Source organism: Vitis vinifera, chromosome 10 (genome assembly GCF_030704535.1).
Source record: "Vitis vinifera cultivar Pinot Noir 40024 chromosome 10, ASM3070453v1".
In the NCBI taxonomy this organism is placed as follows: domain Eukaryota; kingdom Viridiplantae; phylum Streptophyta; class Magnoliopsida; order Vitales; family Vitaceae; genus Vitis; species Vitis vinifera.
This window is the reverse complement of record NC_081814.1, coordinates 6,874,654-6,897,086: the sequence shown is the minus strand read 5'-3', so window position 1 is coordinate 6,897,086 and position 22,433 is coordinate 6,874,654. Positions and strand designations below refer to the sequence as shown.

The 22,433-nt window shown below is 36.7% G+C and overlaps 3 protein-coding genes across 4 annotated transcripts; 1 reads left to right on the top strand and 2 right to left on the bottom strand.

The window, feature by feature from the left end:
* Positions 1–156: 156 nt before the first annotated feature.
* On the bottom strand, positions 157–4,638 carry LOC100258915 (28 kDa heat- and acid-stable phosphoprotein-like). The gene is made up of 8 exons (XM_002277693.5): positions 4,257–4,638; positions 2,933–2,970; positions 2,751–2,807; positions 2,548–2,634; positions 2,430–2,464; positions 1,616–1,701; positions 516–581; positions 157–427 (listed from the first exon to the last, which is right to left on the bottom strand). Exons 1-8 carry the CDS (start codon positions 4,321–4,323, stop codon positions 393–395), a joined length of 471 nt encoding a protein of 156 aa, XP_002277729.1. The 5' UTR covers positions 4,324–4,638; the 3' UTR covers positions 157–392.
* Positions 4,639–4,975: 337 nt separating this feature from the next.
* On the bottom strand, positions 4,976–22,382 carry LOC100248663 (uncharacterized). 2 transcript variants are annotated; one of them, XM_010657169.3, is made up of 8 exons: positions 21,890–22,382; positions 20,370–20,573; positions 19,734–20,228; positions 18,558–18,671; positions 8,559–8,747; positions 7,079–7,306; positions 5,555–5,675; positions 4,976–5,463 (listed from the first exon to the last, which is right to left on the bottom strand). In XM_010657169.3, the coding sequence occupies exons 1-8, from the start codon at positions 22,301–22,303 to the stop codon at positions 5,351–5,353; spliced, it is 1,878 nt and encodes a 625-aa protein (XP_010655471.1). In that variant the 5' UTR covers positions 22,304–22,382; the 3' UTR covers positions 4,976–5,350. The 2 variants fall into 2 exon arrangements, with proteins under 2 accessions (XP_010655471.1, XP_002273236.2); XM_002273200.5 differs by having other exon boundaries at positions 19,734–20,225.
* On the top strand, positions 10,511–11,256 carry LOC132254421 (uncharacterized). Its single transcript, XM_059740014.1, has 2 exons — positions 10,511–10,934; positions 11,213–11,256. The coding sequence occupies exons 1-2, from the start codon at positions 10,634–10,636 to the stop codon at positions 11,248–11,250; spliced, it is 339 nt and encodes a 112-aa protein (XP_059595997.1). The 5' UTR covers positions 10,511–10,633; the 3' UTR covers positions 11,251–11,256.
* Positions 22,383–22,433: the final 51 nt, after the last annotated feature.

The window sequence follows — 22,433 nt, the reverse complement described above, 5'->3', positions numbered from 1 at the left end:
ACCTTTCTACAATCCCATGGGGCCTTGAAACAAGATAGATGATGGCCCAAACCACTTTTGTCTGCCCAACCAAGCGATTGTTGTGGACACAAGCATAACAGAAGCGATGTTGGGCTACATGATCATCAGCATGTTATCAGCCTACATATAACCATCTTCTACAGAAAATACGGTTAAACTACTAAAACGTATTACAACTCTATTCGCTTTAAAAGACACAATAACATTGTTAAATCTGAAAGCAGGGTAGGGTAAAAATATCAGTTTTCACAATTACTAAGACCGCCATAGTAATCTTTCACTATAAACCAAATATTAGGTAGACTGTTCCTTGTAATAGAAGGGGACAATATCTTGTTTGCATGATATTTTTCTGCAACCACTTTATAAGATCATTTGCGAGCCTCAGCCTTCTTCTGCTCCTTGGCTGAGACAATAGGAATTATTCAGCTTCAAGATGCTCGATACAAAAGAAACCCAAAGGCAAAGCAATCAAAAGTTTTGTAAATCCTTACCAGCCTTCTCTTCTTCTCGTTTTTTGGCAGCATCTGCTCTTTGTTGTCGAATCAGGGCTAAGCGCTCTGCAAGAGGATTTTAAATTCAACTATGAGATCTCCAAGAATTTACTATCAGTGGATATCAGAAAGAATAACACACCCCATCTGTTGCATTGAACCCCCACAAATGAAGAATGAAATGAACAGGATGTGAGGATGAGAAATGAATTTCCAACAATATTCAAATTTAAAACTTTCACAGCAACTTATAATTTTCTAGGCATATTTGTTTCTCTTTTTGAGGGGAAAAAAAATCACCCTATTGATCTATCAAAATAAATCCAACCACCTCTAAAGTTTCACAGCGTAGAAGCACCTTCCATCAGACATTTTAAATGGTGCAGTCATTCTTGACAGTTATGCCTTCATGATCAAGTTTCAAAATGCATTACTATCATTAACTGAAAATAGTGGCATTCTATTAACCAACAATCTAAGAGAAATGTTTTCAAATCAAATAAAGCAGGAAGTTCAGTATTCATATTAAAATGGTTCCAACAACTATGATGCCAGTTGCTTGCCCTTAAGCATGTTAGTAGTGGCTACTAACTCCATTACTACTAAAAGCATCAATCAACAAACTTACTACACTTTGGGTGACCAGATATTGATCCTCAATAAGGAATCTGCAATCTGGTGTTTCGAGTCTTTGATAATTCAATACTGGTGCAAATAGAGTATCTCACCACATCCACACGAGGATTTTTAATGGATCAAAGAGATGTGAATACAATCATTTGAGCATCAAAAATTTCAAAAAGTTGTGTCAGATTAACATATCATCAGGAAAGGTATTAAAACACAGATCATGTCATTAAGATATCTAATACAAACCAAATTCTTTAACTATCCATACATTTTTTTTATTATTAAAAATAAGTGTATTATATATATATGACAATAAAAGAGGTTAAATTCACAATGCATATATAAATGAAAGCACCGATAAGGTAAACAGAAATAAGAGATATACAAATGAGAATTATATCTGCCCTATCAAAAGGACCAAAAAAAAAAAAGAAAAGAAAAGAAATAGCCATTGATTCCTAATAACTTACCTAGATCTTTCTTGGCTTGTTCTGTTTTCCCTTGTTCTTGCAGCCTCATATATCGCTCATGGGCTTTCTGCTTCTCTATTTCTTCTCTGTAAATAGATAAAATGTGATGTCAGGGAGATTATTTGCCTGAGACTATTTCAAAACTACACTTCAAAATTGAATGCAACATTGAATACTAAATGGCATTTGGCCACAGGATATTTCAGCTGTGGCATCTTGGTTTTGTATTTAAACATTTAGGCTCTCATGAGCCAGGAATCCTGGCCATGGCTTTTAGGTCCCATAGCTGATCCTCTTACTTGAACCAATGGTGCTCCACTAGGCACTTTGATTCATTACACATGAAAATCTTCTTGGAAAGACATCATCCTTTACATGAAAATCATCTTCATCTTATAAAAGCTCCTAAATTGATAACCATGTTACTTTCAATATGGGATTTGCATAAACATGTAGACACTGGGTGGAACTTTCTTGGCTGTTTTGCTCTTGAGGTTCTAAAACACGACAGAGTTGGTCAACATAACAAAGGTACAACAATCAATCTTCTATTTTAAACTTCAAGTGTAAGATCAATCTTAGATCTCCAAGGTATGAAATGGGAAGAGGCTCAACTTTCCATTATATATGAATATAATTCATTGAAAATCTATAATAAAATGATCAAGAAAATCACTAGATGCTCTATGTTTCTATTCCCTTGAAAGCTCTTCAAGACAGAAGATAGGATTATAAAGACCACAAAAAAGGAAAGAGCCCACTGAATCATCAATTTGATAGAAACTGTAGGAAAGAAAAAAAAGAATCTACAAACCTTTCACGCCTCGAAAGTTCAGTTGTTTTCTCAATCTGTAAAATAAAACAAAAAATGAGAAAAAATTTTACATATGATGTTAAATTGCTAACAATTAAAGAGAATTTGAGGAACTCACATCAATGTCTCTGGCTTTCAAGGTCTTTGGCTTTACCAAATTAGGATTCTCAACCTCAATAAGACCTTGGGTGCCCTTCCGCCTCTCCTAATTATTTGAAAACAAGAGATATGAGATAACAAATTTATAAGACATCGATATAACAACAAGAAACATATGGAAAGGAAGCCTTCTTCATTGATAACCAATCATTGTTTACTGACTTCAGGTTCTTCTTCAGATTCTTCTTCAGAATGTTCTTCCTCCACTTCAGCTTCTTCCTAGTAACACCAAAAAGATCAGTTTCTCATAACACTAAAGAACATTTTCTTCCTATTTAAGATGCTTGGTAGTGATAAGAACATATTATTGCAGGAAAAATAATAAGGATACTATATAGACATACCCGTTTGAATGTGCGGGGACGAGAAGAGGTACCAGCAACTGCAATTAAATCATAACCCACCAAAAAAAAATAAATGAAATGTAGGTTTAAATACAGGCAATACTTATTTCAACCACCATGCAAAACTTTAGCAACTCTCACAATGTTTTAATTGAGGGAAATAAAACGGCGCAGAGGACAACCAGAAATCAATCAAAGAAAACCAAATAAAATACAAGTGCAGAATCAACAAAACGAAAAGTGATTACAGAAAATTCAGGGCCCCAAATTACGCTAAGTGAAATTAATTTGATTCAGTGATTTGGCCATAGAGTGAGCCAAGACTTCATAAAAATGAAGGCATATAATACCCATACTTCTTGTATTATTGGAATAAGACAAGGTGTAATTCATAATTCTCTTTCATTCATCTCAAATGGCATCTCTATATGTGCTCCCCTGTCAAATTTAAGTCTGTTTTAACCCTAAGTGTGTATGCATTCAAAGGTTTCACCACTTCTACTTCTCTCAATAGCATCGAGTCATCTAAAGAACCTTGCCATGTTGGCATCTCCTACCATGAGAAAAAGGACCAAACTCATTAGCAAAACCAAGTATACATAGAAAAACAAATAAACTAAGTTTGTCAAAGGAAATTCTTTGACGATGTCTTACAGACACACATTGCTCTCTCCCGAGGATGATGGCAAGACAATACATAAAACAGAACAGTAACCATCAGACCAAGCCTAATGACCGGATCCAACAGTGCACGCACTAACAATAATCCGATGAGAATTCTCACAACGTCACTTTGTAGCAGGGAAATCCCAATCCAAAACACATGAATTTTTTTCATCCAGGAACAGAAAATCATTAGTTCAAAACTCACAGACCATTTCAAATTCATCAGGAAAATAGCACCAAGAAACCGAGAGTCCATCTAATATCCGTATCCACCAAACCCAGATTGTTTCCATGAATATCCAACTTCTAAAATGAATCAGACGAATATCAAAATTCAGAAATAAATTTTCAAGCAATTGCAGACACTCTTATAACCACTCCAAAACTAATAATCCAGATCTAACCATCAAATAAATTGAAAAAAAAAAAAAGAAAGAAAAACTAAAACCCCAGTTTGGTTATTGAGAAACTGGAGGAAAAAACAACGGAAATGGAACCCATATATTTTCAATCAAGCAATCAATCAGCGCAATCATCCCTCGCACAATCACTCTGCTGACTCAGCTTGAGTCTGTAGGCCAATCTTCTAATTTTTATTTTCCTAAACTTTCTCATTAACCAAACAGATGGATAAGATCGCGAAATTAGGGAGACTTACGCATCTCTTCAGGAGTAGAAAACTGGCGCCGACCAGTGGGCTTGCCCTTGAACTTTCCCCTTCCCATCGTCGACGCACCGGAGATTGAGAACCCCAACTGCTTTTTTCAGAAGCCGATCTCCGTAAAGAGGCTACTACTTTCTCTTTTTCTTTGTGGCTTCTCTTCCTCCTCCAGTCTTTCCTTTATTTGGTTCTGATTCTAAAAAAACCCTAGTTGGATTAGGAGGACCAGACTGCGTGGAGGGGGAGTTTTATGTGAGAGTACTCAGATGGTTTTCTGTGGATATGGGTCCCACTTGAATAGTCCAAAGGATCTATGGCTTAAAACTCTCCAACTTCCGTCGCTTGTTATCGATTGATGAATTTGGACGCTGATAAGAGAAAGGTGTAGATGCAAAATCATGGTATGTGCTATACCATGGACAGTGGGCTGCAATTGATTACATGGGTGGACCATCTGATGGGCCTGGCCCAAATTGTGGGATTAGTTTCTGATACACCGAACTGCAGGCACGTGTAGTGTCCAACCAATAAACAGAAGGGCCCAGTTCGCTGCATACTCCATTATTATATTGATTTTTGGAGATATTCCTCTGTTAAATTGAAATGTACTTGAATATATTAAAACTTTTTTTAAAAGACTTCTTTAAATTTTAGCATTTATGCCACAAAGTCTCCTTATTAACGTAAGAAAGCCAACTCTTATCTTTACCTCATAATGACAAACTAGAAATCAAACTTTTTCATTCCTAATTTTGGATGATAATAATAGGATTTAGTTATGAAATAATCCATGGACACCTTTTCCCTACTGTAGTTGAATCAATAGAAACCACAAAAGCAAAAACCAGCCCTAAATTTCAATAGACAGAAAATCTGAAACAACTCCTTTAATCTCTGACATAGTGATATGGTCGAACATTGGAGAAGACTAGAGGATATAAGGGCTTTTGGATATCACCACAGGACTCCTTACTTAATTGAGGACATTGTTCGACAAGCCAAATTTGCAGTTGACAGAATCAACCCTATACTGCGTGGGATTCACAAGCTGCACCAACTAGTCTTTTTCATGTCCAAGCATCAGGCAATGCTCATTGAACTGGTCGGGCCAATGCAAAACAGGCATCGCTATTTACTGACATTAACAGCTCTATGATAACAACCTCATTTGGACGAGGAATTTTGAGGCCAGTTTCAAAGAGGCCTGCTCGAGAAACACTCAAAGGGTAAAAGTCAGTTCAGATTGTTAGAACCCAAAAGAAAGCAAGACTACAGAAGTGTTATTTAATACTTACCAGGTGAAAGCTTTTTTCCTTTATACAGCTCTTTTGCTAGTGGATTGACAGCCCAATTATTAACAGCCACCCGGCTCGTAGGTTGGAATCCGACTATATCACCATCAACTGACAAGACCACCTGGATCTCAACCACATGTAAAAGCATAAATAAAGAAGACATGATGAAAGTTTTTACAACAGATGGAAAAAAGACGAGAATAAGAGCACAACAAAATTCTATAACATATACAATACACTTAACATGAGTGCTCCTTTTGTCTGTACATTAATATTTGAAAGATGAACATGTTCTTTTGTGCTCATATGTGGCCTGATAGTTTCATTTTTCAATCACATTTTAGAGTCCATTTGACAGTGATTTTAGGAAGTCTCTTTTGATTTAAAAAGTGTTTTTGACAAAAAAAAATTAATAATGTGTTTGATCGTGATTTTAAAAAGTGTTTCTAGTATTTTTAACACTTAAAATTTTTTATCTTTCAAGTATAAAAAATACTAGAAACACCTCCTAAAATCACTACCAAATACACTCTAAGTGTTTGATAAAATTTATGAAACACTTCAAAATTTAAAAAATCATTTGTAATGTTAAAAAATCACTAGTAATGTTTTCTAGAGAAACACTTGATAAGTAATTTTTCTAAAAACACTTTCAGATAAAACAATTTAAATAGAAACACTGTCAAACACACTCTTAAAACCCGTTTGATAGTAATTCTAAGAAGCGTTTCTAACATTTCTAATATTTGAAAATTTTTATCATTCAAGTGTTAAAAATATTAGAAACGTTTCCTAAAATCACTACTAAACACACTCTTAGTTACATAAGAAAACCAAAACAAAAATGGTCAGATTTCAAGTTTGTGTTGTATTTGTAAAGACTAAAGAGAGAAAGCGAGGAAGAAATTTGGCCCTTCACATGTGACTGGATGGCAATGCATTTGGAGCCGAATTTAGAAGGCAGGACCCATATGACTTGTCTCATAGAATGATTAGATGCATTTCTCAAAAATCTTTAGAAAGGAAAGAAGTCCTGAAAAGCTACAGCACGGGAAGTAAGATTTTCTTTGTAGGCATCACTGCAAGTAGGATTGCATTTTCGGTTCAGCATCTTAAAGTAACTGAGAACACAATCTACACAGAAAATCCTCATTCACAGATGCAATTGGTACGTAGGCTGATCATTTTGTTAATAAGTTAGTGAAGCCACATAAAAATGATGCAATCACTCATGATGCAGGCATCACTTCCAAAATACAGGCTATCTGAAATGTGGCCGCATATTGTGTGAGAAATAAAGCAGATCACAAATGAATAAAGCCAGACAATTATGCAGCAATGAAATGAGAGCTACAGCAAGAAAATTCCCAAAGTTAAGATTCATGCACTTGGGATTTTAGTTCCAAAAGAACACCTATAACTTTTTCTCTCCTTTTTGTTTCCTCTTTTCTCTCTCTCTGTTTCTTTTGGGTAACTAGCAAAACATAAATAGGAAAAGATTAACTGACTGTAAAAAAAAAGTACCTGATAACTAGCAATATCTTGTGTTGAAGTTTTCTTTTCTTCGTCACTTCTCTGTAGGAGAGCAGTACCATTTGAAATATCTTCACCACTATGATTAGCTTTATCCACCCTCAAGTAAATTGGCAGATCCCCAGTCCAGGCACCAACACTTGATTCTGCCATTATCTCTCCCGACCAACCAAAAGCATCCTTTATCTTTTTAACAATTGAGATGCAAAAAGCCTCCATCTATCCAAATAAAGATCCAAATATTATATATATATATAAAGAAAAAGGAAATCTATTAGAGTGAATCATAAAACAAAGGGGCACTACAATGTGTTGAACTTGATAGAAATCATTTTTTTATATTAAATTACTAGTTAGTATTCAAGTAAAGGTAAGTCCAGTGGATCAGATACCTGCATCAAATTTTTCTTTTTTTAAATGTCAGAATTCTATGAGATTTTAAATGGTCTGGGCACTATGAATCTCAACTTGGGAGATTTAAGATTAGTTAGATGACAAGTTGAGGTGGATGAACATCAAGCAAACACATGCAATACATATCAACTTGGGTCATATAAGATACACAAGTTGGGGGGTGGACATCAAACGAGAAACACACACACCCAATAAAGATCCATCATATGCAAGGGTGTTCTGTAGTCCCTAACAAGTAACAAAATTTTAAAAGCAACAAGCTGTTTCATGGATTTCTCTTTTTCAGTTCAATGAGTGGTGTAAGCATCAAATTTTATTCACTGCACTGAAATCTAAATCCCATGAGGTAATATATCCTCCATTCAGATTCAGGGTATATCATATGCAGGACTTGTTTAGTCAAATTTAGGGCTCTTAAACCACAAATTTGCTTCTTTAGTTCAAAGCCTGAAAGGCTACTTATAAAACAACCCAATTTTTCTCCACCAACAGAAATCCTCTCCATGCTCAAATAGTCAAGCAAACAACGTTTTTACAAATGGACAGAGTCAGTACTCTTGGTCCTAGTGCTCTTATGGAGCTAATGTTTTTTTCTATTCTAGACTTTGTAGATGGTTTTGGCTAAATTTACTCAGGGTAGTGCTCTTTGTCTTTTTTTTTTTGGCCTTGGCATGCCTTCCATACCCCGTGTACTGGTTGCGCCACCCCACCACTCCCACTCTCTCCTTCCCCCACCACCCTTGCTAGGCCTTTCACAAATGATGCATAGTGTTAGGCTAACATGACCAATGATTAATATCTGATTTTCAAAACAAAAATGTGGGAATTTTGATTGCTGAGAGAATTTATTATGAGAAACAAAAGAAATGAAAAACCGCCACGTCAGGATTGTACTTTTTGGGGAGAAACTGTAAGCCAGCTTCCTTCTTCTCACTCTTCCAATGTGCAGCCTCTCATGTCACTAGTTCATTAACTGCCTATGAACAATTATATACCCAGATCACAAAGAAAAGAATGTAAATTAGCCTACAGATGTACTATTCTCATACATGCGTACCTTTGTAGTCTCAAGAGAATTATGCTGTACACAGTTAATTTCAGATGGCAAAAGTGAAGGTTGATTTCCAGGACCCTTGCCAACCTCATTTACACGGGGGAAATAGAGTCTACCCAAAACATTGATGGCAACGAGAAAAATTCCACTTGCAATGCTAATAGTTAGGATTTTCAGCAGTGAAGAGATTCTCTGTAATAATGCAATAAAACAATCCCAAGTTACTCAAATACAAGAAGACACATCCCAAATCAACTCAAGAAACTAAAAAAGAGAAAAAGAAAATGGTAAATATATATATATATATATATATATAGAGAGAGAGAGAGAGAGAGAGAGAGAGAGAAAAGAAAAAAAGAATTGAGGACTAAATCATAATACACCTTTAGCACTTCAAATCAGGGGGACATTTTGACAAGATTCGTTAGACTTTTAAAATCCTAAATTATGCATCTCTCTCTCTCTCTAAATCAGAGACAACAAATTCATTGATACGAATTAATAAAACAATGAAAGATAAGAAATCTTTCTAAAACCTACAAGATCTAATAAATAAATAAGAGAGAATATAAAATTCTCCTTTGCAAAACAAAACAAAGCTATATAGCTTACAAATGTAAAATTATATGTATATATATATATATATATATATATATATATTGATAAGTAAACACACAGAGAAAAAATATATTAGAAAAAAGGGCACCTTAAGGCTGACCCAAAAGCATACATATGTATATATATATAAAGACACTCTATAACTCAGGGTTAGGTAAAGATCCCCTACAAAAGAAATCAACTGATTGCCGCCTCTAGCAAAGTGATCTGTAGTATGATTTTCTAAGCAAGGAGTCTACAAGAAAGAGCAATCCAAGCCTCTAGCAATACCTACAATTTGATGAAACCGCAATGTCAAAGGACAGTTTTGCTGTCCACACTTCTTTCCTTATTTTAGCCCACAATTGTTTCCTTATTTCTCCATTTATTATTCTGTACAGTTAGCATACATTATTTGACAGATTATAGTTTACATGTATAAGGCTAGAATCATACTGGAATTTATTTGCTTTTATTTGCTTTCCATGTATAGCATCCTTGTAAAGTCAATATATAATATACAAAACTCAAGGTCAAGGTATTCGGCCATTCACACAATATTTTGACATGGTATCAGAGCAAGGTTGCTAATTTTTCTTCCCTCAAATTCTTTTTTGTCTTCTCGGTTTCGGAGGTGCCTCTCGTGTCTTTCGGTCAAGTCTGTGTTGATCCGTGCTGCACCCAACCACAACCATTTTTCTCGGTATTTCTGTGGCTGTCGTGGGTCAGTTTTCTTCTGGGAATTTTTTTTTGGTCCATCCTTTTGTCTCAAGTTCTATTTATTTTCTATGAATTCCGCACCTCTGTGTGTTAAGTTTACAGGCACAAATTATTCTACCTGGTCATTTCAGTTTGAACTTTTTCTCAAGGAAAAAGACCTTTGGGGTCATATTGATGGCACGGATGTTGAAAAACCATCCACTTTTGACAAATCTCAGGATGTTGGGTCTTCTCCTTCATGGGTTGTGCTTGATGCACGCATCATGTCTTGGCTTCTTGGTTCAGTGGAGCCTCATATTGTCACCCACTTGCGGCCCCATCGCTCCGCTGAATCTATGTGGGCTTATTTGAAGAAAGTTTATCATCAGGATAACGATGCTCGTCGCTTTCAGTTAGAACATGCGATTGCCATGTTTCAACATGGTAGTCTTTCCATCCAGGACTACTACTTGGCATTTCTAACTCTTTGGCATGAATATGTTGATTTGGTTACAGCGGATGTTCCTATTGCCGCTCTCTCAACTATTCAAACTATTCACGCAACTACCCAATGTGATCAGTTTCTTATGAAACTACATCCGGAATATGAATCTGTCCACTCCTCTTTACTGAATAGATCTCTTGTTTCCTCTCTTGATATTTGTTTTGGTGAGTTACTTCGCGAAGAGTAACGCTTTAGTACTCAAGCTATTCTGGAGCAATCTCGTGGCAGTTCAGGGACGGCAACTGTAGCTTATGTTGCCCAACAACGCGAACCACCTATGCATTCTAAAAACTTGCAGTGTTTCTGCTGCAAGGAATATGGGCATATTGCTGTCACTTGCCCTAAGAAGTTTTGTTCTTATTGCAAGAAGAAGGGTCACATTATCAAAGAATGTCGTATTCGCCCCCAGAATCGTCAGACCCAAGCATTTCAGACTTCGGTTATTGTCCCTCTTGTAGCAACTTTTGAAGCACACGACTCTCCTTCAGCTGCGTGCTCTATTCCTGCACCAGATTACTGCACCCCAGAAATGGTGCAACGGATGTTAATTTCAGCATTATCAGCAATGGGGTTTCAAGGTAACAATTTTACTAAACTCTGGTACGTGGACTCGGGGGCCTCTAATCACATGACTAATAATCCCACCGCTTTGTGTCATGTTCGGCCCTACGCTGGTCAATCTTCCATTCAGACTGCCAATGGCAGCTCTTTGCCCATAGCTGCTATTGGCGATGCCTCTTCTAAGTTCACTGATGTGTTTCTTACTCCTCAGCTTTCCACGAATCTTATTTCTGTTGGCCAATTAGTTGATAACAATTGTGCTGTTAATTTTTCTGGTAATGGTTGTGTTGTGCAGGACCAGGTAACGGGGGAGCCGATCGCGAAGGGACCTAAAGTGGGGAGCTTGTTTCCACTATTTTTACCTGTTCCATATTTTTCTCCACTTTCTTCTATTAAGTCTTTTGCTTGTAATAATGTTTCAGATCTTAGTATGGTGTGGCATCGTCGTTTAGGCCATCCCAATATTCAGATCTTATCTCATGTATTGAACCCTGATTTACCTGGTAATAAGGATCGTTCTTCTTTATCTCTTGAGTGTGATTCTTGCAAACTTGGTAAAAGTAAAACTCTTCCCTTCTCTTTACATGCAAGTAGAGCATCTCACTGCTTTGATCTTATCCATAGTGATGTTTGGGGACCTTCCCCGGTTGGTTCACATGAGAAATTTAAATATTATATGACTTTCATTGATGATCATAGCAGATTTACTTGGGTCTACTTTCTTCGCTCTAAATTTGAGGTCTGTCATACTTTCACTGAGTTTTTAGCGTATATTGACAATCAATTTTCTACTTCTATTAAGACATTACGCACAGATTCCGGTAGTGAGTATTTGTCTAATGAGTTTCAAGCATTCTTGGCTTCTAAGGGTATTATTCATCAACGTTCATATCCCTCTACTCCTCAACAAAATGGAGTTTCCGAACGCAAAAATCGTCATCTTCTAGATGTGGTACGTACTCTCTTGTTAGAATCTTCTGTTCCATCCATGTTTTGGGTAGAGGCTCTAAAAACTGCTACTCACTTGATTAATCGTTTACCTTTTCAAGTCCTACATATGGAGTCTCCCTATTTCCGCTTATTTGCTAAGCAACCTAGTTATGATCACCTTCGTATTTTTGGTTGTGTATGCTTTGTTCATTTACCTCCTCATGAGCGACATAAATTATCTGCTCAATCCGTTCGATGTGCTTTCTTGGGATATAATATGTGTCAAAAGGGATTTGTTTGCTATGATCCTACATTACATCATACACGTATTTCTAGGAATGTTATTTTCTTTGAAAATCAACATTTCTTTCCTGTATCCTCTTCTACTGTGTCATCCTCTTCTACTGTGGTCCTCCCTTCCTTTGAGCAACAATTCTCATATCTTCATCCAGTCAGTTCTCGTTTTCAACCAGGTATTGTGTATACTAGACGCTCCCGCCCACAGTCTCTTTCGGTGGCTCACCCGATATCTGATCTTACCACGCTCCAGATTCAGTCAGTTGCAGCACCTTCAGTACGTCGCTCTTCTCGAGTGTCTGTACCTCCGAATAGGTATGGATTTCCCTCTTCCAGTTCTGGCAATTCTATTTCAGCTCTTACTGCTGCATTGTCCAATTTTGATATTCCCACATGCTACTCACATGCTGCCAAGCATGATTGTTGGCGACAAGCCATGCAGGAAGAAATTCCCGCTCTAAAGGGTCCTCCCACTATTGTTCCTCTGGGTTGCAAATGGGTTTACTCAGTCAAGGTCCGATCTGATGGAAGTTTGGATTGTTACAAAGCTCGGCTTGTTGCACTTGGGAATAATCAGAAATATGGTGTCAATTATGAAGAGACCTTTGCTCCTGTGGCTAAAATGACTACTGTTCGTACGATTCTAGCTCTTGCTGTTTCCAGTGATTGGCCACTACATCAGATGGATGTAAAAAATGCTTTTCTTCATGGGGATCTTAAAGAGTGTATTTATATGAAGCCACCCTCGGGATTGTTTCCCTCTCCGACTTCACATGTGTGTAAGCTTCGTCGCTCTCTTTATGGTCTCAAACAGGCTCCGAGGGCCTAGTTTGATAAATTCCGCACCACTTTATTACAATTTTCATTCAGGCAGAGTAAGTATGACACTTCCTTGTTTCTTCGGAAATCAGACATGGGTATTGTTGTTCTTTTAGTTTATGTTGATGATATTGTGATCACTGGTTCCGATTTTGCTTTACTTGGTCAGCTCAAAACTCATCTCTCCGAGTCCTTTCATATGAAAGATCTTGGGTCTCTCACATATTTTCTTGGTCTTGAGGTACATCATAGTCCCTCTGGTATTTCCCTCAATCAACATAAGTATGCGAGTGACTTGGTGGCTACAGCTGGTCTACAAGTGGCTACTTCTGTTGATACTCCCATGGAATTAAATGTCAAGCTTCGCAAAGAGGAGGGCGACTTACTTGCTGATCCCAGTTTATACAGGAAGTTGGTGGGTAGCCTTGTTTATCTCACCGTTACTAGACCAGACATTTCTTTTGTTGTACAGCAAGTCAGCCAGTTCCTTCAGACTCCTCGTCATCTTCATTTGGCTGTTGTCCGTAGGATCATACGCTATGTTCAAGGCACTTCTACTCGTGGCTTGTTCTTCCCTGCAGGCAATTCTACTCGCCTTGCTGCTTATAGTGATGCTAATTGGGCTGGTTGTGCGGATACCCGTTGCTCCATCACTGGTTGGTGTGTGTTCTTAGGTGACGCATTGATATCTTGGAAAAGTAAGAAGCAAGACAGAGTCTCTAAGTCATCTACGGAATCTGAGTACTGGGCGATGTCTCTTACTTGTTCTGAAATCATTTGGCTTCGAGGTTTGCTTGCAGAGTTAGATTTTTCTGAGACCGATCCTACACCTCTACATGCCGATAATACAAGTGTTATTCAGATCACGGCCAATCCTATCTATCATGAGCGCACAAAGCATATTGAAGTGGACTGTCACTCTATCCGTGAAGCCTTTGAAGCTCATGTTATCACTCTTCCACAAATTTCCACTAACTTACAAATTGCTAATATCTTCACCAAGGCTTTCCCTCGTCATCGACATTGCTTGCTAAGTAGCAAATTGATGCTTGTTGATCAACCTGCATCAATTTGAGGGGGGCTGTCAAAGGACAGCTTTATTGTCCATACTTCTTTCCTTATTTTAGCCCACAATTGTTTCCTTATTTCTCTATTTATTATTCTGTACAGTTAGCGTACATTATTTGACAGGTTATAGTTTACATGTATAGGGCTAAAATCATGCTGGAATTTATTTGCTTTTATTTGCTTTCCATGTATAGCATCCTTGTAAAGTCTATATATAATATACAAAACTCAAGGCCAAGGTATTCGGCCATTCACACAATATTTTGACACGCAAGTCATAATCATACATTAAATTTTCATCTAGTATAAATAATTCAAGTTTTCACATACAATTAGGCAGCAATAACTTTTTTCATTGAAATTGCAGTAGACTTTTTTTATAGGCAAACAAATGTGTCTGCACACACACAAGAAAGAAAGAGCCTTATAAAAAGGTGAGAGCAAGCCTAGCACACAGGAAGGGTACAAGAGAAACTATAAACCAACAATCGCCATGATTAAAACGAACACAACTGAAGAACCTTTGAAGAGGTGCAACACGCTATCCAATCTCTTCAAGAATCCCTCATATCTAATCTATATATTGATCTTGCAGGTATCTTCTAGTTGATGATCAAGCTAGTTCACTATCCTTGTTAGATTTCTATATATAGATTTTTTTGTTTTCTCACATGTATACTTCCAATGTATTGTGCTTGCCACTTTCTCAATGACCCTTTTTACACAAATATATATGCCTTTTCATAGAAATATATATATTTTTTTATAATTAAAGAAGAGTATTTATATTAAAAAGAGGCGCTAAAATAGCGGCCCATGATATAGAAAAAAGATACACTCACCCCTTATAACTAAAACAAAAAACTGTCCAAAAGTATATACAAAAGACAACCCCTCCCTCAATGGAAGCTCACCCAATCAATGAAATCAATTAACTTTGAAGGATCATATTTTATAAACATCTTAGTCCCGACCAAAGTAAGTACACAAAAGAACCTTTCAGCCTTTGAATGAACAACGCGTCGTCTTCAAAGGCAATTTTGTCTCCTGCCTTCCAAACTATCCAAAAAAATGCATAAGGGGCCTGCTCTCCAAACTTTCTTACACTTTTTACCCACAAAAGACCCATCCCAACTTAAAAGGGTTTCCCTAACTGAAGAAGGAAACACCCACGAAACTCCAAAAATAGTGAAAAAAAACATCTCTCACAAAGCCCTTGTCTTTACACAATGAAGAACTAAGGTGGTGTTTATTTTTTTACTTAATTCTAAATAGAACCTTAATGCTTAATAGTGTTAAATATTAGGTTGTTTGTTTTTGTAGTATTTTATTTCTATTAAGTATTAAAAATTAAAAAAAATCAACATGTTATTTTTTCTATTTAGAAAAAGCTATATATTTTGGCTTTTTCTATTTAGTAAAAAGTTTATAATAAGTCATGAGAAAGTAGAAAAACAAACAACTTAAATTCTAAAACTAAATTGCTTTAAGAAAAAAGCTAAAAAAACAAACACCATCTAAGTGCTCTATGAATTCCTCATTGGTTTGACAAAGATAACACCTATTTGCTAAAGTCCATCCTCTCTTCTGAATTTAGTCCAAAGTAAAGTTTTTCCCCATAAGGCCTCCCAAGCAAAGAAGCTTACTTTTGGTTGCACACAAGAATTCCAAATGATCTTCATTGGGAAATAAACTGAAGAATCCGACTCTAAGACTTTGTAGAAAGACTTTATAGAGAATTTGCCACTTTTTGTTTCCGTCCACCACACTTTGCCCTCCTCAAATATATTCACTCTCTTCCCACACAGACAAAACAAAAGGCTCTCCACCGTATCCACCTCTCAATCATTGAAACGTCTAGAGAAGCAAGGGCTCTAGCTCCCCCCACCTTCTAAGACATTCCAAACGTCCTTCACCCAAGCCTCTTTGGAAGCAGTTAAGGCAAATAAAAAGGGGAAAGAATCACACAAAGGTGTAGCCCCACATCACTTATCCTTCTAAAAACTCACCCTCTGCCCATTACCTACCACAAAGGAAAGTCTACTGCTAACAAGGTCCCAAAGCTTTTTTTGATAGGTATACGAGGTGCCAAAGCTTCATGATCGCTTTCCACAACCTTATACCATACCCCTCCCTTACTTCACAAGAACACCATCCGCCTCGTTCCTTCCCATACTTCTTTATTACTTGATTCCAAAATGTCTCTCTCTCATTCACAAAGTGCTAGCTCCATTTGTAAAGGAGAGCCTTATTGAGAGTAGAAAGGCTATTAACCCCCAATCCCCCTTTTCTTTTATCTGAACAAACAGTTATCCACCTTACCAAATGAGGTTTTCACTTTAGAGCCCCACCTCCCCACAAAAAATCCCTCTAAATTTGCTACAGCCTCAATCTAACCAACCTTGGCAAGTGGAGGATAGACAAGAAGTAAATAGGTAGGCTCAACAAAGTGTTTCATATCAAGGTGATTCCCTCCCCTCCCCTAGAGATGTATTGTCGCTTCCACATAATCAATCTCTTACGGAACCTTTCTTCAACTCCATCCCAAGCTACCATAGACTTGAATGGAGCACCCAATGGCATCCCCAAGTAAGTGAAGGGTAAGCTTCTCACCTTACAATCAAGCTTTGAATCCAAATCCTCCACATTCTCCAAACTTCCCATTAGGATCAACTCACTTTTATTCAAGTTAACTCTCAACCTTGAAATAGCCTCAAACCACATAAGCAACCAACATAAAAAAGTCATCTAGTCTTGAGAAGCCTCACAAAAGACCAAACTATCATCTGCAAATAGCAAGTGAGAAACGTTAACCTCTTCACCCCCTCTACCCTCACTTGGCAAACCAACAAATAACCTTCACCTATAGCTCTCTCTTTAAGAGACAACTTAGAGCCTCCAGTGCAATCACAAACAAATAAGGAGAAAAAAGGTCTCTTTGCCTTAGACCCTTAGAGCTTTGGAAATTAAATCCATTTTTTTGTACACTTTTGTAAATTGGGGTAGGGTGTATATAGAGGAACACGCTTTCTCTTTGATTAATTTTGTAGACTAGTTAGCTACCAAGAAAGGGTCAGGCTTGTTTGCCTTATTATCTTTTGTTCTTTTGTTTCCTAGTATAATCCGTGTATACTCTTTCTTTAGCCTCTTTGGCTTTTAATGAAATTTCCTTTACCTATCAAAAAAAAAATGTCATTGATAAACCAGCAAAAAAATGCAAAATATCGAACCATCAAGATTTTCATCCTATTTATCGTGTCGGAATTGTTCGACGCTATATTTCAACGAATATCGTTGATAAATTGCAATATTTTCTTCCATGAGTATAAACATCATATTAAAGTAGTAATATTACATTTTTAATAATATATCTCTTACCATGCCATGTGTATTATATAAAATGTCAATGTATGATTACTCCAACCTCCTCCTTCCCATTATCAGTGGAAAAAAAAAATCGAAGAAATGACTGAATCAATTTCATCCCACCAATGTTATCAAAGGCGATCGCTTAGGTCGCTTAGGCCATTAGGCTAGGTGGAATAGATAAAAGTCCCCTCTTGAAGACCGAGGCAAGGTAGCTTCAAAGATGCAACGCCTACTCAGTCATCTTAGGATAAAGCACAAGGGATAGAGGTCGCCTTTGACCATAGTTAAGATTAAGCATACTTAGATTATAATTTCATTCAATCTAACATATGATTAAATAAAGTATAAGATGAAATATTATATTATCAATCATACAGATAATGAGATGGAGGGCTATCAATCTAGTCTTGATGGAAGTGATGACAATTTTAATTTTAATGATGACTAGAATGATGATGCCCAAAGTATCTATAGAATGTTCATCCTCTTATTTTGCTCTTAATTTTGATTTTTAGATGTATGAAAAATTACAATATGCATTTGGACATGATGAATATCTCTAAATAATATGATGTTTCTTATGATTATAATATTCAACACTTTGAATAATTATTACTATTTTGTTAATTTTATAGGATATAAGGAGGGAATTTCAAATTAATAGTGTTGATCGTTGAAGACGACGCTTATATTGGTTAAGTATCGAATAGGTAAATATATGTATATTTTTTATTGTCTTACTATAGTCGGATTATCGCCTTGTTTTTCGCCTTTCACCTTAGGTTAAAAGGTATCCTATCACCTAGACATCGTCTTTTGCTTTTTGACAACACTGCATCCCACTCACATTTACCCTCCAATTCTTTCCAAATTGTAGGTACATGTATTACCATATCTTTTTGTATCACAAGGTTGGTAACTTTTCATAATAATAATAATTATAAAAAAAAAGCCAATACTCTGAATTCATTCACAAACTTCATATTATTGTCAACACCAAATAACTCTCTATTCCTACATTTCTTAAGAGTATTGGTTTTAGTACCTATAGGCCCAATAAAACTTTTCTAGTATCATCTAGCAACCCGATGAAATCAAGGCTTCCATATTCAAGTTTAACTAAGAGAAAACATAAGTACAAATACAGACTTGACTACCTTATTCTTGGACAAGTTGGTGAAATTTGCAAACCCCGCACCACATAAGAGTTGTTTATCAGGAAGCGTGTAGAGATCTTCATAATACATATCTAGAATGTTGGCCAATGCAACCTGCATTTGTAAATAAGAATCAGGCCAAACATAGAAAGCATTCACTCATCAAGGTACAACTATCATCCAAAATAAGTCTAACACGAAAACAGGGTCCAGGACCAGTGACACTGCAATCAAACCCCATCAAAATTTATTTAAACTCATAATATTGCCAAGATAAGAAGATATAAATTACACTCAATGGACTAATTTCAGCATAAGTAAGAGATAATACAAAATCATGTGAGGCCCTTTTGTAAAGTAGGCATAGTTGTTGAAATAGGCATATCCACATTATTTAGGAGAGCACTACTACTCTTCCCACTCTCTCTACCACCTTGCTGAAGTAACAACTAGTGATTGAAGAAAGAAAAATATCAAAATAATAAATAAAAAATACAAATAATTTTTTTTCCCTCTCATCACCACTTACCACCCGGCAAGTTGGTAAAATAGATGCAAAAGGATGTGGAAAAATTCCTATGCTAGAATAGGCTTCTCTATATACAGACATGAAGGAATTGGATCTGGCCATGGAAGAAGAACACTAATATCTGTTAAAACCAATCCAACTGATTTTTGGAATGCAGGTTCACCACTGATTGGACCTAAATAACAAATATAATGTTAAATGTAAGTATAAAAACATGTTACGCAAAATAGATGTTCAGTATATCATGCCAGCAGTCTGTCAATTGATGGTTTAAACATGCACACAGCAAGTCAACAGAGCAAATTTATGTAATCATTACCACAAAGAAACTTGCATAACATAAGGACTTACAGCAAATAACTTACCCTCAATGACAATAGCAACACAGAAACTTATATTATGTGGCAAACTAAAAGAGACTCCAAGTAAGAGAGCATTGATTTGAAAATATCAAATTAATTAACTGTTCAGTCTGTATTCATTTCAATATTTGGGCCTCCTAATGTCTAAGTAAATACTAATTGATTGGTCGCTATCATAAACTATTCATTTGAGTCCAAAAGCAAGGGACAAATGAAGTCCAAAAGCAAGGAACAAATGAAGTTAAAAAACAAAGGACAAATGAAGTCCAAAAACAAGGGACGAACCATTTGAGAGTGGGTGAGAAGAACTTCCCACCTATTCTCTGCCGATCTTTTCCAGCCTTCGAACTTCACACTTTTAAGTTTATCAGGGTCAATCTGTAGCCTGTAAGCAGGTATATACTCACTCGTCCAAGTACTGAACTCAGGACCACCAATCTTCTCCAATTTAGAGATTGCTGAAGATGTCCACCAATGGTATTTCGTTTTTGTTTCGATACACTTATAATTTGCTTTCATTGAATTGAAATTTTCTAGCAGATTCTTGGCGTTTTCAACTATCTCATCTTCAAATAATTCATACATTATAACTGAGGAATCTTTTGATGCAACACTCTTGGGCTTGTGAAACCATTTGAAGAAATTATTTGAAGTTTGGCCCAGCAAGTTGTTAAGGAAGTGTCTTTCAGTGGTTTGAAGAGCAGAAATGCAGATGACTTCTGCAAGCACAGAAATGACCCCTTCATCCGATGAGCTTAAGAAGAAAGATGCAGGAACCTGCTGATAGGAAAGGCATAACAGAACTGAACCTATCAGTACCATGAGTCACCTGCAGGACAGACATACTAATATGATATTACAACAGAGTAAGGCATGAACATAAAGACATGGAAGCATAGGAGATATGGAAGCGGAGCAAACCTTTCGTGAGTCTTGAAGTTCCTCCATATTCCTTTCAGTTCCAGGTATAAACAACACTAATTCAAAGTTCCAAAGCTGTTGCAAAACTACTTGTCTAAATGTCATGGCAAGAATGTCTTTAGACGTAGTGCTTGACAGAAAATCTTCAGTGAAAGATCTTCTGAGCCTATTGGCTTTCTCTTTAACTTTTCTGGCAGGCAAAAACTGTTCAAACAATAAACTTTAGGACTGGTTGGATGGTTATCCAACAAAAGAAACTTTAAGTATACTTTTTCTATTGCACAGTTATTGGTTTCTAATAAAAATCTGAGCACATGACCTGACCAAAAACGATTGTAAAATAAAAATTAAGCATCACACCATTTTATATATAAACCAAAAATCAAGGAAATGCCCAAGTGCACCAGTAAATATAAGGTTCTATCACTCATTTAATTGCTGGAAAATTTAGAAGAACCACAGAGGCTAAAGATGGTTGAAAAAATAGTGAGGATATGCATTCATGTAATGTGTGACAAGCAAGTACAAACAGAAGACAAAGATGAATGCAGGATTACATGTATGAGAGAGAAAAGGAGTGAGATTCCCAATTACTCCAACAAACCACACACATCGTGTTTATGTATCATTGCTCTTCACAGATCTACTGCACAAATACAGTTTTTGTTGAGTCCTGGCTAATCCAAGATACCCAAAACAGAACCAAATCTCAAACTCAACCAATGTAGCAATAATATGCAAACAATTAAAGTCAAATAGAATGACAAGATTATCTTTTCATTTCAAAGTAGCATCTAATATCACCATCATACTCTCATTAATTCAAAAGTCACCATCATCCTGTCCTGCATTACAGATCTAAGGACATTAGTTTTCTCACCAATAATATCCACCATCAGCTTGAAGTGCCTCAATGAGTAAATGCCATGGTATTTAACTAAAATAAATCAATCTCATCCTTGCTAATCAGATGAAACATTAATGCTTATTTGCAAAAGTTTTACATATGTCACTAATATGCTGCATCCCAAGACATTATCCACTATACATATGTGTGTGTATCCACCATATTATATATATATATATATATATATATATATATGTATGTATTCCAACTAGACCCCAAGTCAACTTAGGTTAAACATGACACTGAAAGGATGGGGAATTGGGTTTGGAGTCGATGAATTTATCAGATATTTAATTGAGTTTTCAGCACCAAAAAATTTTGAAAATTTCAGATTGCCCAACCGCTGGAATTAGAGCCAACATTTCAACAAGAAGAAGGTCAAAAAGAAAAAAGAAAAAAATCATTGTAGTTGCCGATTAAAAATCGCACATCACGACTCATCTGTACCATAAAGAGAACTTTTCGTGATGGTACCATCACATGATTTAGGAGCAGAAATTTCAGGTAAGCACGAAATCTCTAACATTTCAAGATGATATAAAGTTATCGGATTTAGCATCTCTGTAACATCCAACAAATTCGTCGTATAAACAAAACCATAAACTATACTGACCAGTCTGGTCGAGACTGTGCTGTGCTCGTCCGAAGCACCTGGAAACACAGTCTCCACAACCATAGCCGCCATACCGGAAGCAATGTGCTCGTCGGCCGTATTGCCACCGTCGGCAGCAGCGGCCGTCAATGCCTGCTCGACATCAATGGCTCCGACCATCGTTAGCCGAGCTAAGTCGTTCTCGAACGATCTCACGGCAGGAAGGCTCTTTTCGTCGGACTCAGCGATGGCATCGAGGACTTCTTGTTCTGTCGCCGGAATAGCCTTGGGAGTCGAGCAGGAAACGATATATAGGGAATTCCTAGGGTTTTTGAACAGTAGTTTGGGGAAGAATGTGAGGATTCTTGTGGAAGAAGAGCGAGGTTGGAAGGTTAACAGAGGAATTCGCAGAGCGGGCGGGTGAATGAACGCCATCGATGAAGGTTTCGTGCCCTCAGTTGAAGCTACTGCTTGGATTAGGATACATATGTTTTGAACATCTAAGGAAGCAGAAGAATACAATGTTAATTTTAGCTATTTGAGTGCTTAAATTACATCTTTTATA

Excerpts from the sequence above, each read along its gene's own strand:
- LOC100258915 (XM_002277693.5), bottom strand. The coding sequence starts at position 4,323 with ATGGGAAGGGGAAAGTTCAAGGGCAAGCCCACTGGTCGGCGCCAGTTT. Across the intron at positions 2,971-4,256 it reads TTCTACTCCTGAAGAGATGC|TTGCTGGTACCTCTTCTCGT; the intron begins GTAAGTCTCCCT and ends ATTTAATTGCAG. Across the intron at positions 582-1,615 it reads ACAAGCCAAGAAAGATCTAG|AGCGCTTAGCCCTGATTCGA; the intron begins GTAAGTTATTAG and ends ATCCTCTTGCAG.
- LOC132254421 (XM_059740014.1), top strand. The coding sequence starts at position 10,634 with ATGCATTCTAAAAACTTGCAGTGTTTCTGCTGCAAGGAATATGGGCAT. Across the intron at positions 10,935-11,212 it reads ATCAGCAATGGGGTTTCAAG|GACCAGGTAACGGGGGAGCC; the intron begins GTAACAATTTTA and ends TGTGTTGTGCAG.
- LOC100248663 (XM_010657169.3), bottom strand. The coding sequence starts at position 22,303 with ATGGCGTTCATTCACCCGCCCGCTCTGCGAATTCCTCTGTTAACCTTC. Across the intron at positions 20,229-20,369 it reads AACTTCAAGACTCACGAAAG|CAGGTTCCTGCATCTTTCTT; the intron begins GTTTGCTCCGCT and ends CTTTCCTATCAG. Across the intron at positions 5,464-5,554 it reads AGGAAAAAAGCTTTCACCTG|GCCTCTTTGAAACTGGCCTC; the intron begins GTAAGTATTAAA and ends TTTCTCGAGCAG.